Source organism: Gigantopelta aegis, chromosome 2 (assembly GCF_016097555.1).
Source record: "Gigantopelta aegis isolate Gae_Host chromosome 2, Gae_host_genome, whole genome shotgun sequence".
NCBI classification, from domain to species: domain Eukaryota; kingdom Metazoa; phylum Mollusca; class Gastropoda; order Neomphalida; family Peltospiridae; genus Gigantopelta; species Gigantopelta aegis.
Window position 1 is genome coordinate 2,512,573 of NC_054700.1, and position 15,065 is coordinate 2,527,637.

The 15,065-nt window shown below is 38.6% G+C and overlaps 1 protein-coding gene across 1 annotated transcript; it reads left to right on the forward strand.

The window, feature by feature from the left end:
* Positions 1-13,732: 13,732 nt before the first annotated feature.
* On the forward strand, positions 13,733-14,809 carry LOC121379152 (growth hormone secretagogue receptor type 1-like). The gene has a single exon (XM_041507646.1). It carries the CDS (start codon positions 13,733-13,735, stop codon positions 14,807-14,809), a length of 1,077 nt encoding a protein of 358 aa, XP_041363580.1.
* Positions 14,810-15,065: the final 256 nt, after the last annotated feature.

The window sequence follows — 15,065 nt, forward strand, 5'->3', positions numbered from 1 at the left end:
TTTTTCTGTTGTATTATTATTTATTGTCATTCAAAAGTAGAAAAGTATTATTATTTATTGTCATTCAAAAGTAGAAAAGAAGGACTATCTACATGATAATTTATGAAACAAATTCTCTTTTGCCCATTTTTCTCATCAATGTTTTGTTTGTTTCTGCGTATTTATCACACTGAATTATTGACATTGATTTAATCTTTGTAGCATACTGTAGAGAAAGCTTTGGGTGCTAGACGTGCAAACCTTTCTCTGCAGTATGATACAAAGATTAAATCAATGTCAAAACATCCTGCACATAAATGCGGTTTTTGATAACAAATATATGAAGTTATTTGATGCGAAGTCGAATGCCATTCGAACATTTGGTCTTCGCATTAAACAGTTTTTATCATATTCTCCAACATTGATTAAACCGACATTTTGGGAACGCCTTCATATTTTGATTTGCCACCTTGGTATATCAAACCATCGAAAATTGTATTCGATTTTGTGCATCTGAAGAAAGATCGCACATAATGCAGCTATTAATAAACAACATTTCATGGAAATCCAAGAAATGTACCGTGAATACATCCCTGTTTACACAGATGGATCACGGGATGTGAATTGTGTGGCTTAATATACAGTCTTTCCATTAGACACAATAATTCCCACGAGATTGCCCGATTCAGCATCAATCTTTACTGCTGGAATTTAGACAATCATCAAAATCCAGGAACAGATTAAGGATTCATGTGCATCCAAATACATTATTTTTACACACTAACGTTCGTGTCTCTAAGCTCTACAGTACATGAAATTGGAACATCCCTTGGTTGTGGGCGGAACGTAGCCCAGTGGTAAAGCGTTCGCTTGATGCGCGGTCGGTTTGGGATCGATCTCCGTCGATGGGCCCATTGGGCTATTTCTCGCTCTAACCAGTGCACAACGACTGGTATATCAAAGGTTGTGGTATGTGTTAGCTGCTAATCGAAAAGAGTAGCCCATGAAGAAGCAACAGCGGGTTTCCTCTCTCAATATATGTATGGTCCTTTACCACATGTCCGACGCCATATAACTGTAAATAAATGTGTTGAGTGCGTCATTGAATAAAACATTTCCTTTCTTCCTTCTCTTGGTTGGGATGGTGATATGAAAGTGTGTTCTTTTTTTTATCAATTGCCAATAAAGATGTTATATTTTGTTCAGTACCTAGCCATGTATTATGGGTAACGAAAAGGCAGATATTGCTGCCAAATCTACTTTGAATTTGCCCCATGTCGGTGTTGGCTTCACTTACGGTGATTTGAAATATCATATTAACCGATATATCATTTGGACTTGGCAAGATGATTGGGACGGTGCCGTCGCATACAAGCTTTATTCTGTCAAGCTAATCCTGGGATAGTGGCGGTGCAGGAAGGATGAAGTAGTGTTGTTATCAGCATGTAGCCTACGTATTTGATGCATTCGTTTATGATGACCCTTCTCAGTGTGAATATTGTCAGTGTACACTGACTGTCCACCACATTTTGGTGGAGTGTAAATCTCAGTGATATATTTGGCAACAGAAATGTTTCGAATCTTTTAAATTCCACCCAGAATTAATTTTTATTTTGGGAACATTTTGATTTCTATACAAAGTTTTATAAATATACTTACCTTGATTTATGTATTGTATTATACTTTTCACCCACAGCTACTTACACTGTGGTTTTATATAATTATATATAAATAATACTTTCATATATTTACCATTTCTGACACCCAATAGCCGAGGTGTATTTTTGTGCTAGGGTGTCGTTATACATTCATACCCAAACCATCTTCCAATATATGCTATATTAATTGGAGGTAATATCAAAACGTATTCCGTGATCAAATTCCTACCTCTGCACAAGACAGATCGAAAAGATGTTTCAGGCAAAATAATTATTGCTTTCCATTATCGGGGCGGGACGCCCAGTGGTAAAGCGTCCGCTAGATGCGCGGTCGGTTTGGGATCGATCCCTGTGAGCCCATTGGGCATTTTCTCGTTCCAGCCAGTGCACCACGACTGGTATATTAAAGGCCGTAGTATGTGCATATAAAAGATCCCATGCTGCTAATCGGAAAGAGTAGCCCATGAAGTGGAGACAGCGGGTTTCCTCTCTCAATATCTGTGTGGCCCTTAACCATAAGTCCGACGCCATATAACCAGAAATAAAATGTGTTGAGTGCATCGTTAAATAAAACATTTCTTTCTTTCGTTGCTTCCATTATCTACTACCATCTTTTATCTTGCTAAAATTTCGATTATTTTTTAACGATACCACTAGAGCACATTTATTTATAAATCAACGGGTATTGGATGTCAAACATTTGGTAATTTTTACTTAATCTTAGAGGAATGAATGTTTAAAGGGACATTCCTGAGTTTGCTGTAATTTTTAAGATGTCGACTAACAGAGACTTTTTGACGACTGTAATTACACATCAAATATATTTTTCTGTGTAAAAGATTAGTGGCTGTATATTAAACGTGTTTCTGATCGTTCTAATATTTGTACTTGGTTAAATTTCATTTTATTGCCTGAAAAAAGATTTTTTCGTACGTACGAAATTATTTGAAGACAAAATCCAGTTTGGGCTTCTTACAAATATTAAGACGATCAGAAACACATTGAATATACAGACACTGATATTCTAAACGAGAAAATATATTTAATATGTAAGTTTAATCGTAGAAATATTTTATTAGTCGAAAACATCTTACAATGCAGCAAACTCAGGAATGTCCCTTTAACGACACCCCAGCACGAAAAATACATCGGCTATTGGGCGTGTCAAACTATGGTCAATTGAAAATAAAGTGATGAGCAACATCAATATAAAAATTAAAGATTCAAATAAAAACACAGTGTAAAGAACTGTGCAAAAAATACAAATATCACAGATATATCAAATTAAAAGTTAGTATCACATAAAAATTGTAAAACTAATTCTGGATGGAATCGAAATGATTCCATCACGTTTGTTTGTCCAAATATATCTTTTCGAGTTTCATGCAGATGCTTACACTCCACCAAATTGTGTCGCACCGTCAGAAGACACTGACAGTGCTCACACTGAGGTGGAGGATCTTTCTTTAAGATACATGAATGGGTTAAATATGTATGACCGATACGAGCACGACACAAGACTATTTCATCCTTCCTGTACTGTCTATAGGAGGACTGCCACTCTCCCAAGACTAGCTTGATAGCATGAAGCTTGTTCGCAACCGCACCAATTAGTCTTAGAGGAAACACGCTACATTTTTCCATTAGTAGCAAACGATCTTTTATATGCACCATCCGACACATTATAGCACATACCACGGCCTTTGATATACCAGTCGTCGTGCACTGGCTGGAAAAAAATCGATTAAAGGGACATTCCCGAGTTCGCTGCATTGTAAAATGTTTCCGACTAATAAAATAGGTTTACGATTAAACTTACATATTAAATATATTTTCTTGTTTAGAATATTAGTGTCTGTATATTCAATGTGTTTCTGATCGTCTTAATATTTGTAAGAAGCCCAAACTGGATTTTGTCTTCAAATAATTTCGTACGTACGAAAAAATATTTTTTAGGAAATATAATGAAAATTAACATAGTACAAATATTAGAACGATCAGAAACACGTTTAAGATACAGCCACTAATATTCTAAACAAGAAAATATATTTTATTAGTCGATAACATCTTAAAACATTGCGGCAGACTCAGGAATGTCCCTTTAAGAAATGAATATTAAACAGATGGTTAGTTGTTGAATAACTTTGCAGCTGGATGTACATTTTATACTAGATACTAGTATGTAAGTAGTTTTGAGCCGCAGAATATTGGTGTATATTTTCGAACATAAAAAGACTTCCTTTATTTAAAACAAAATAGGCTTAATCATTCATTCTTATATAAAAACAATTTTTAAAATGTTGCAAACATAATATCATTTATCGGTGGAAGGGGTGGGCGTAAAAGCAATAAAAACACAAACAGGACTATTGTCCGAGACGTATCGAATATCCTCCGCTGCAGCAAATAACGGACCCGACCCAGAATAAATATCGATCTCTTTTCTTTTAATTTTAATTTAAAACAAAAATAAAATAGAAAGCGTTTTAACGCATATTTAATAATGCCATGGGTTTAATAACTTAAGTGCTTATTATTTAGGCTTCACATCATTTGAAAGGAAATGTATTGCGTGCGTTCATTGTGTATCAAATATCCATTAAAGATACAGATTCGTGTATCCACATGTGTATACAGTCACATACGCCATCACGATCAAAAGGTGAAAATACACCCCATACTTCCCTCTAAAGACTAATTCAGTCATACAGTGGAATTGCCGTGGGGTTAGGCCCAATTTTGATGAATTCAGTATTGTAATTCAACAACATAATCCTCTTGCAGCGTGTCTTTCGGGAAATGTACCTGTAGGACCCTGTGAGAGGATTTAACCTTTTGTTAATGGACATATTCCTCAGAGTATAGTAACATTAACTACTAATGTACAAGCTGTGGCTGTAATAGTCTAGACTGTTTCGGTATGTCATGATTTTTGTGTTTGCATTTTATATTATTATTATTATTTGTTTGTTTTTTTGTGCTACATTTGGAATAACTATCTTTTTTATATTATTTTTATTCCATAAAAACAAATCCATTGTTGGCTTTTTTCCCCTTCACAATTTTGGTGGCAGTCTTGAATTCAAGATGGCGGCTATGCTAAATCCGCATACGTCAGTATTTGAACTTGTTTGTAAGTTTTATATTCCACTACCTGTCGCACTATGGTATTAAAGGGACATTCCCGAGTTTGCTCCATTGTAAGATGTTTCCGAGTAATTTCCGAATAATAAAATATTTCTACGATTAAACTTACATATTAAATATATTTTCTTGTTTAGAATATCACTGTCTGTATATTCAATGCGTTTCTGGTCGTCTTAATATTTGTAAGAAGCCCAAACTGGATTTTTTAGGAAATAAAATGAAAATTAACCTAGTACAAATATTAGAACGATCAGAAACACGTTCAATATAAGGCCACTAATATTCTAAACAGGATAATATATTTTATATGTAAGTTTAATCGTAGAAATATTTTATTAGTTAGATAACATCTTAAAAATTGCAGCAAACTCAGGAATGTCCCTGTAAAGCTGCAGTCCCTGGAATATTTTTATTATTTAAGCATATAGACTAGATGATTCAGTTCTGTTTGGTACATATACGGTCCACCACATCGCTACAGTTTCGCAATGCTCGCTTATATACATTATCTAGGTCAACTACAAACGCAATGGCCAGCTTTGATTTTCTTCATTTAGCGGGACGCCAGTAGAACTGGGACTTTACGTGATTTGCACAGGCGCTGAGCTTCTCACGTGATTTTGAACAAATTTAACTGTCTTGATTGAGGGGTCGTCTCATATCTCCAAAACATATTTATATCTGTAGAGGTATGGTACATCTTTCCAGGGGTCGGTGGGGGATTTGCCTTGGAAATTTAACAGTGGTTGGCATACACATTACATGTAAGGGGGTGTCAATAATTATGTAACGTTCTAAGGGGAGAGGAAGATGTCGGTAAATTCGATTTACGTGTCATTTATCGACTATATGTTATTTCTATTCATTACTTAGACCTTAAAAGGTGGGGGATTTCTAACCGCGCGGTCGGTCTAGGATTGATCCTCATGGGCGGGTTCGTTCCAGCCAGTGCGCCATAACTGGTATATAAAAAGACATGGTATGTGATATCCTGTCTGTGGGATGGTGCATATAAACGATTCATTGCTAAAAACAAAATGTAGCGGGTTTTCAAGGCGCGGGGTTGGGGGTTACAGACTGTGCTGAACAAAGTTTATATGGCTTCATGCTCCCCCAGAAAATATATATTTCAATTTTGTTTAGCTTGGGCAGGTAAGTGTTTCGACCCCCAATACTCTCCCCCTTCACATATACCCGTTTCCTCTCTAAGAGTTTATGTCAAAATTATCAAATGTTTGACATCCAATAGCCGATGATTAATAAGTCAATATGCTCTAACATTTGTCGTTAAACAAAACAAACTAACTTTACCCTTTTCATACGAAATAATATTTATTTGAATTTGTTGATAACACTCGTAAAATTAAGAAGTGAAAACGTCCAATGTCTGCTTTAGTATATTTAAAAAAAAAAATATATATATATATATATACATGCTCAATGTGTTATACAAACTAAACTTTGAAAGTTCTACTAACACTTTATAAAATATTAATTCTGAAATAGGAAGGTACGATTGTCGGTAATACGTTGGCAAGATCAAACCGGTTTTAACGAAAGACTCTAGTACCGTATCCTCAACTGAACGTTCATCGTACAGCGCAAGATTTCTCATTTCATTTTTTGAGACGACCCCTACAATATCAAATCCGTAAACGCACGTGTTAACTGAAACTGACAACAGGCTGTCGTTTGTACTTTGCCGAGCAATGACGGCACAGGCGACGAATCGAGCATATACTTTTGACGATGCCCGTTCATAGCGAACACACACGAGTTTTTTAAAGGGAGTTTGCTACAATGTTTAAGATGTTATCGACTAACAAATTTTTTAACGATTGTAATTAAATATCAAATATATTTTTTTGCATAAAATATTAGTGGCTGTGTATTAAACGTGTTTTTGATTGTTCTAATATTTGTACTAGGTTAAATTTCACTTTATTTCCAAAAATATAATTTTTTCGTACGTACGAAATTATTTGAAGACAATATCCAGTTTGGGCTTCTTACAAATATTAAGACGATCAGAAACACATTCAATATACAGACACTGATATTCTAAACCAGAAAATATATTTAATATGTAAGTTTAATCGTAGAAATATTTTGTTAGTCGGAAACATCTTACAATGCATCAAACTCGGGAATGTCCCTTTAAAAGTGCATTTGAGCTTGTATTTCATATTTGTACATGACGTTATAGTATGGTAACCAGAGACTGTAACTTTAATTTAAAGCCATGTGTCTAAAAATATATACATATAGCATAGTTATAGGATATTAAACGAGCTTCCATTTCGTATCATGTTTATGTCCCGAGTGAAATACTGTTCAGTTGTCACAAGCTTTAGCGAGAGACAATGAAACTTATTTTACGAGGGACATAAATAAATATGATTCGAAATTGTAGCGAGTCCCCGAGGTTACGCCGGCGTATGTATTGCGTATTGGATTTCGTACCGACTCAGTCTTTGTTGAGTTAATTGTGCCAGCTGCTGAGGATACCCCTAGTAGACCCACCTGTGGGAGCACGTCTCTCTGCCAAGATGCGGGTCGCCCTCAAATAATCCTGCAATGGTCACCCCTACAGATTGTCAGAGGACCTTTTGGGGTGGGCCGAACTGCACCTAAAACAGATCGGGTGTTCCCTGGTGGATCTACACTTTTTTTGCGAGTGTCCCCATTTCTGGCACATTTTATAGGCTTTGGGATAAAAGAAAGTAGACGGTGTACTACCCCTTTCACCCTAAAGGAGTCCACCCCCGTCTAGGTCCATACTGGTCATTGTAATGGAAAAATTAAGATTGGCCTGTCTGAGGGAGGGGAGAAGAACTCCCCTAAAGACACTTTTGACTAACTTTCTTAATTGGGGGGGGGGGGGCACCATCGCCCTGTTGTTTACTACCCCCTCTTGTCTGATAGGGGGCAGATGTTGGAGTTTGGGGCCTAACTTGACTCGGGCCTCCCCCCCCACCCCCTAGTAGCTTTAACTTGTCTGTAGAAGGGTGGTGACAAATCCCTGGCCCGCCCCTGGGGGGGGGGGGGTCCACTTACATTACCGATTAGTTTAATTTAGTAGGTAGGCTAGTATTAAACTTTGCCTTTGTTGACGGTAGAACTACCCCCCGATTAGCTTTTGTACGCTTTGCCGCGGGAGGTGGGGCTATGACTTCTGATTTCAGAAAACTCCCCGCGGTGGGGGATTTATTATTTACTTTCGATGAAGTAGCCTGCCGGCGTTTCTTCTTTTTGTGAGTTACTTCGGTAAGGCTACTATCGGGGGGCTCCGGGCACGTAGTTCAGCTAAGCAGCCGTTCCAGAAGGCTAGCCCGACTATTCCCGAGTTGGCTGATGGAGTTCGACAATCGGAACTCCCTAGTCCGACCTCCGATAACATCGGTGTCCTGACTCGGGAGGGGGGTAGTGTTGAAAATGGCCAGAATTTTTAAAATAGCAATTAGTGAAAAAGCTAATAGAATAAATTAAAAAAATTAAAAAAAGCTATAATCCAAAAATAAAAAGAATTGACTGCTCGGCCGAATATTTATATAATTTGGACCATTTTAGAAGGACAGTCCAAAAATAAATAAGAGAAAGAAGAGAGGATCGGACTATTTAATATTTTTTTTAAAAAGGAAGTAATTTCGACATAAAATTTTGAACGAAGGTCTAAATGTTTAAAGTCCGATTTATATGTCCACGTGAGTAGCCTCGTTAAGGCCGTTAGGGTGCGGAGGTTGGCCTACGGCGAACTGATGAGCGGAGAGCCGGCAAAGGCGGGGATGAAGTGCTTCCATCTCTGGTCGGCGGGGATGGTGATGACACTCCGGTAGTCGTTGTCGAAAAGGGCCATGACGATCCTGTGGATGGTGTGGCTATCCATCTCTCTAACCAGGACCGCTTCGGTAGACTCCTTCTCGGTGCCGAGTTAGTACCAACCCCGTCTTGCCGGCTGTAGACTTGATGGTGTGTAGCTCGTAAGCGCTTCAATCGGGCAGTTGTTGTAGCTCTGGTTCCACTAGTCCGCCCATCAGTGATGCCGGATCCGGTGTCCCCCTGCACGAACTTCAGGAAGCCTGACCTGAACTTTCCAGATGGCTTCAGAGTCGGAGGGGGACGGTGCTGGTGAAGGTGGAGGCCTTGCTTTGTCAGGCCGGTCGCTCGGCTGAGCGACGGCCTTCCTCTTCGCAACGGCTCCTGCCCGGACCGCCGCCTTCCGAACTGGCAAGACTGGGTGACAGTGGCCAGTTACGTGTAGGCGGTGGCGTAGAGGGACATGGAGGTTCGTCTGCAGGCGTTGAGAACATCCCTCGGTCCGGATGAGCTGGTCCTTTCGTCTTGGGTCGAGTCGGGACCGCCGCTGTCGCACGTTTCCTCTTCCTTTCCTCGTCTGCGTCGCCGTAAACCAAAGTAACGGTTGCCCGTGACCCGGTGTACACGACGTGAAACTCCAGCAGCGACCCAAAGCTTGCAATCAAGCGGATGTGGGTGGATACACTGCCTTGTGGTGTTTCAGCTGTTTGAATCGCCGATTCAATGCCTTTTAAGACTGCTAAACAATAGCAGTGGCCTTGAAGCGGGGGGGGGGGGGGGGGGGGGGGGGGGGGGGGGTCAGCAAAACTTCTCATAAAAGTTTGACCATTGTTGGAGTTGGGAGTAGAAAAGTACTTTTTTGAAAGTCCCTATGTAGAAGTTTTTTCATTTCCAAAACTGTTTGTTGAATAAATTGTAACCCATAGAGGGTGGGGTCGATGGGGCCATAAAATACTCTCATCAAACCTGGAATGGTTGGAATTTCAGTTTTTGTTTTTGAAATATTAGCTTTAACAGTTTTTGAACTGATTGGGTGAGGTGAGACAGGGGCACCACTCAGAGCAGCGAATGGGTTGCTGGTTGGAATGGGATAAACACTATCTCTAGTTAAACTATCTGACTCGCCTCCCTTTTTCATCCGTCTTGATACCTCCGACCGAGCCATAGGCGCCTTCATTTTCCTGCTTTCTCCAAGCTTCGGTCCCGGGGGTGGTGAGGGTGGCAGCTCGATTGAGAGGGTCTGTGAATCTGAATCACAGGGTGATGATGATAGGGTGCTTACCTCGCCTGAATCAACAACAGAAGCAGAAAGACTAATTTCAAGCTTTTTTATTTTACTGGCCGGTCTCATCTCGCCCCCCACATCAGTGATGTAACAGTCTTCTGAGGGGGGGGGGGGGGGGGGCTAGGATCACGATATAAACTTGAGTTGAGTTTAAAATCTCGCCGATGTCGAGACTACGCTCGAAACTCAACTCTCTGGCTAGGTTAGCACTATTAGTCGGTTGAAATGCACCATGTCAATAGCACACTACTCCATTTACTTCCCTATTACTGGTACCACTACAAAGGGCGTTGATATGAACGATAAAATAATTTTTCATGTACGGCCTCTTTGAAGTAACAATCAAGGACAATTTAAACGTCTTTATCATGGCTTCAATGAAATCATTGTCTGTGAATCATAATGTATTTTGTCGTTCAGAGTGTACACAATCAGCTAACATTGCAATCCATCAGCACAAAGTAGCTGTCCCTGGATTTGGTAACAGTAATTGTGATGTTTATCAAAGTACAGTTTGCCACCATCACATTTCAAGTAGCCAACTGTGTTACTATTGATATCTTTGTTCCTGGCAGTATAAGGGCATTTAACTTCTACCAGAAGGTTTTCATCAATGATTCCATCTGGAGAGATTGCCAGAAATGGACACTATTTGCATTCACATGCCACATTTGTGTACATGTTTTCCGAAATCGGATTCATACTTTTTAATGGCTTTTTGTTCAATTTGTTTTGCCATACATAATTGGAGCAGCTGTAATAGATAAAATGTCAAGGATGTGGCTAGTCGTTTAAACTCAGTTGCGTTAGTTGCCTTGCAAATGCATCCAAATGTGGATGAATGTAGTCGTTTGGATCGTTCTTTCAACCAGAACTCATTAGTTGCCTGGCCAAGTGTTTTCATTTAAATTGTGTTTATTGCAATGTCTGTTGCATTAATTGATGTAAGAAATATATCTTCTGGACACCGATCTAGATAATCGTGGTCATGAGCAACTGCTAGCATGTGGGTATAGTTTGGAAAATGGGCATGTTTTATGCACCTGGTACTGTCAGACATACATTTCTGAAGTAGTCGGGATAACATGCAGCATTGACATAATATTGTGGCCGTGGTTCGAAATAAAAAATGCACCTAAAATTAATGTTCAGATCTTTCGCCTCTACTGGCGAGCCTGCATACATTTTGCAGTGGTGAAAGGTTTGGAGTTTTTGTGAAGACTTGGTGTAATAGATTCCATCTTTAGTAGTCAATTTTAAGTACTGCAAATACCTCTCCTTATACAAGTTCATTGATTTGTCATCAAACGCTTTTTTAAACTGACTCAAATAGGAATTAAGAGCATTCATATCAAAAGACACCATGGTTTTTCCACTGTTAATATCTTGATATGCATGGCTCTGGGGTGTGGAAATGGCATACAATGATGTCATATGACATACTTGACCACAGTTGTCGTTCCGATCATACGCTTCCAATCTGAAAAAGGGTGTCCATGGCGTAAAAGAAATGTGTCTGTGTATCATGTTATGGGACATCTGGCGAATATTAAATATTATTAAAGAAAACAGACATTGGGATACTTTGTCGCTTTAATTGTGTTTTTCTTATGACAAATAAAAAACACATAACATTATGTAAAAGCAGAATTATAACTGAATGTGATACATGTATGAAATCCCCAAACACTGGGGATTATTAATAATATCAACATGAATATAGGTCATTTGTTTTAACAACACATGTCCATGTGTATTATAAAACCCCACAAATTTAAAAGTTTATGTTTAACGACACCACTCGAGCATATTCATTAATTAATCATCAGCTGTTGAATGTCAAACATTTGGTAATTTCTGACAAGGTCATCAGAGGAAACGCACTACCTGTTTCGTAATGCAGCAAGGGATCTTGTGTATACAGTTTCCCAGACAGGAAAGAACACACATATATATACTTTTTTCTTTAGTTTTTTAATCGCATTTTAGCTGTAACCATCGGACAAAATTAGATTGACCACATGGACATGCAAATGATGCGTTTTCCAGTTAAGATGCAGAACAATCGGAAAACAATTATTTTCAAGGCTGTTGGTTGCTGCTAAAAAAACAAATTAGTAATGTACAAAAACTGTACGCACCGAACTTCTGCTCAGCGTAACTCGTTTGTTATGTATGAATAATAACATTAGCGGCAGAAAAAAAACCCCAGGTAGGACTTGTAAAGCAAGTATAAAATTAGAATCGACCCCCCCCCCCCCCCCCCCCCCCCATCAAGTCAAATTATCACGGAAATACGTATGGTAAATATACACATCCAGTCAACTAGGAGCGTATTGAAACATGGACGAAGTTCACTACCTTTCAACAAGTTCTCTTTTTTTGGACCGGTGCTTCGCGTTCGTCGTCTTTGTAATTCATCGCGAAGTTCTTGCAACGTCGAAGCACCGTATTTGGACATAGCTTTCGTATTTCCGGTTAGGGGTAGGACCCATATTTCGTGTGGCGTTGACTTCACCTCGAAGCCTCATTGCAGGATGCTCTTCGTGGAGCCCATCATACTTCAGCAGGACCAGGTGAAATGCATCATCAGTTATTAAAACATTTACCTGAATCACTTTTGATGGTTCTTTTAAATAGTTTTAATATCTTGATTTCTGGTGACTTTTCTTCTGATTGGACGATAGCAATTATTCCTATTCCCAAGCCTGGTAAGGATCCAACAAATCCTACTAATTATCGTCCTATTGCTTTGACAAGTTGCATTTGTAAAACCATGGAACACATGATCAATCGTCGACTTGTTGGTATCTCGAATCTAACGTGCAATATGGATTCAGATCTAGACGTAGCACGATTGATCTTTTATCCATACTCAGCACTTGGTAGCAGTGGGTTTTATTATTTCGGGAAAGCTTACGATACCACGTGGAAGTATGGGGTTTTAAACGACCTCCATGGCATGGGCCTTAGAGGTCGACTTCTTGTTTTTATTTCTCAATTTTGAAAAAAAAGATCTTTTAAAGTCCGGGTGGGGTCGACTTTGACATTCAACCACAAGATATGGGTGTACCTCAAGGTAGTATCCTGTCTGTATATTTTTACATCACAGTTTCGTTTATAATAGGCAGATAAGCCATCCTTTTTCACCGATCGTTTTTTCGCAAAATATTTCGTTTTAATAAAATTCAATATATGAAGTTTGTTACCCTGCAGAAGTAACTTCAATATGATAAATAAACGTATCCTCAATAATATAAGGAGACATGCCGAGCATTCGTCATATCCTTGAGCCACCGTGGAATTGCCCAGCTACATTTTCGTTGATTTCATACATTTTTTGCAATCAAATACATACTGAAGAACGAATAATAAACTAGCACTGTTTGTCTAATATCTCACTGGTTAACACAGATTTTATCAGTCTCTTCCTGGTAATTGTAAATCATTAGTGTTAAATGTCACATCTGCAATATGTTCAATATGTCTTCCAATAAACAGAAAACTCAGCTTTAAGAAACCGTGTTAATAATGAACCAATAATCACTTAATTTCCATTACGTGGTGTAAAGTGCTTCTTGATTTGTTTTCTCAAGGGAAAAAAAACCCTACCATCATCCTTGCAGCATATGGTATCTGCCTTCGATTAATATTAATTCAGCATTTAATTCTTAGATGCTACGCCTGAGTGGTATACTCTTTGTCGAAGTGTATTTTATTAATCTATTATGGATGTCTACTGCTTAAGGTTATATAAAGAAACAAAAACAGTTAATTTCATCAATACAATACAATACGTCTACACGCTGCATAACTGATTCTTTCTAAAAGAAAACTATTCAGTAAAATGGCAACTGACAGTTATACCAACATAATGGAATATAAAATTTCAGAGGTTTTGTGGAAATACATGTCGCCATGTTTGATGGTAGTTGGTCTGGTGGGTAACATCTTAGTGTTTGTCGTCTTGTCCAAGTCATCAATGAGACAAACAACAACTTCTTTGTATCTGAGATTCATGTCTGTGTTTGACGGTCTCGTTCTGTATACGGGACTGATGCGAAATTGGATCATTCATCTGATTGACTATGACGTTCGGGAATATAGCCCTGCTGTTTGTAAGATTCACATGTGGGCATCCTACTGGACAACTTACTGTTCTGGGTGGCTCCTGGTGTCGGTAACTTTGGAAAGATGTTTCTCCGTGTGGTTTCCTCACAAGGTAAAGATGGTGTGTACCAAACGAAAGAGTTATCTTATCATTATCATCATCATTTTGGTTATGATGACGTTGAGCGGTCACTACCTTTACGGACGCGGGGATTATGTTGAGACGATAGACAATGACACAATCATCTTTCCATGTGACAATATCTATGACGATTATGATGAATTTGAAATCTTCCTTTGGCCATGGGTGGATTTTTGTATATATGGCCTTTTCCCGTCGACCATTCTTACAATATGTAATATTTCTATCATATACAAAGTTGTCTCCAGCAGCCGTCATATTCTTCACAACGATTCCTCCGGTGGAACTAGCATCCAGAACAGATCTGTGTCATCAAGAAGAAATCAGGCATCATCTCTAACCGCCATGTTGCTCATCACCAGTTTTACCTATGTCGTCTGCACGACGCCATTTTGTATCTATATGATATATATAAATACGCTTGACTTTGATAAATATGACAGACCTCAAGAATGGGCAGATACGGAACTTGTGTGGTTGGTGGTAAACATGTTGCAGTACTCAAACAACTGTATCAATTTTATTTTATATTGTATTAGTGGAAAACGATTTCGTGACCAACTATGTGCTTTGTGTTCTCGCCGGGCACGACGTCATCCTGAGATCTACAGCTTACGCATTAGCAGCGCAGGCAACAACACAAGAAGCAGCAATGCTGATTCTTCGTTTTAATACTCCAGGGTTTCTCTATTCATATACCTACCTTTGTTTGACACCCAATGACGATGTTTATTTTGTGCTGGGATGTCGTTAAATATTCATTCATTCACTGTTGTCCGTCCTATCATCCTACAAACATTTTTTTTTTTTTCTAAAAGATTTCAGTTTGGTTTGACGTAAAAAAAAAAGAAAGAAGATAAGTAAAAAGTGCTTTAGAAACAACAAAGATATACTATTTGCAATTTAGAAAACAATTGGATTAGAAATA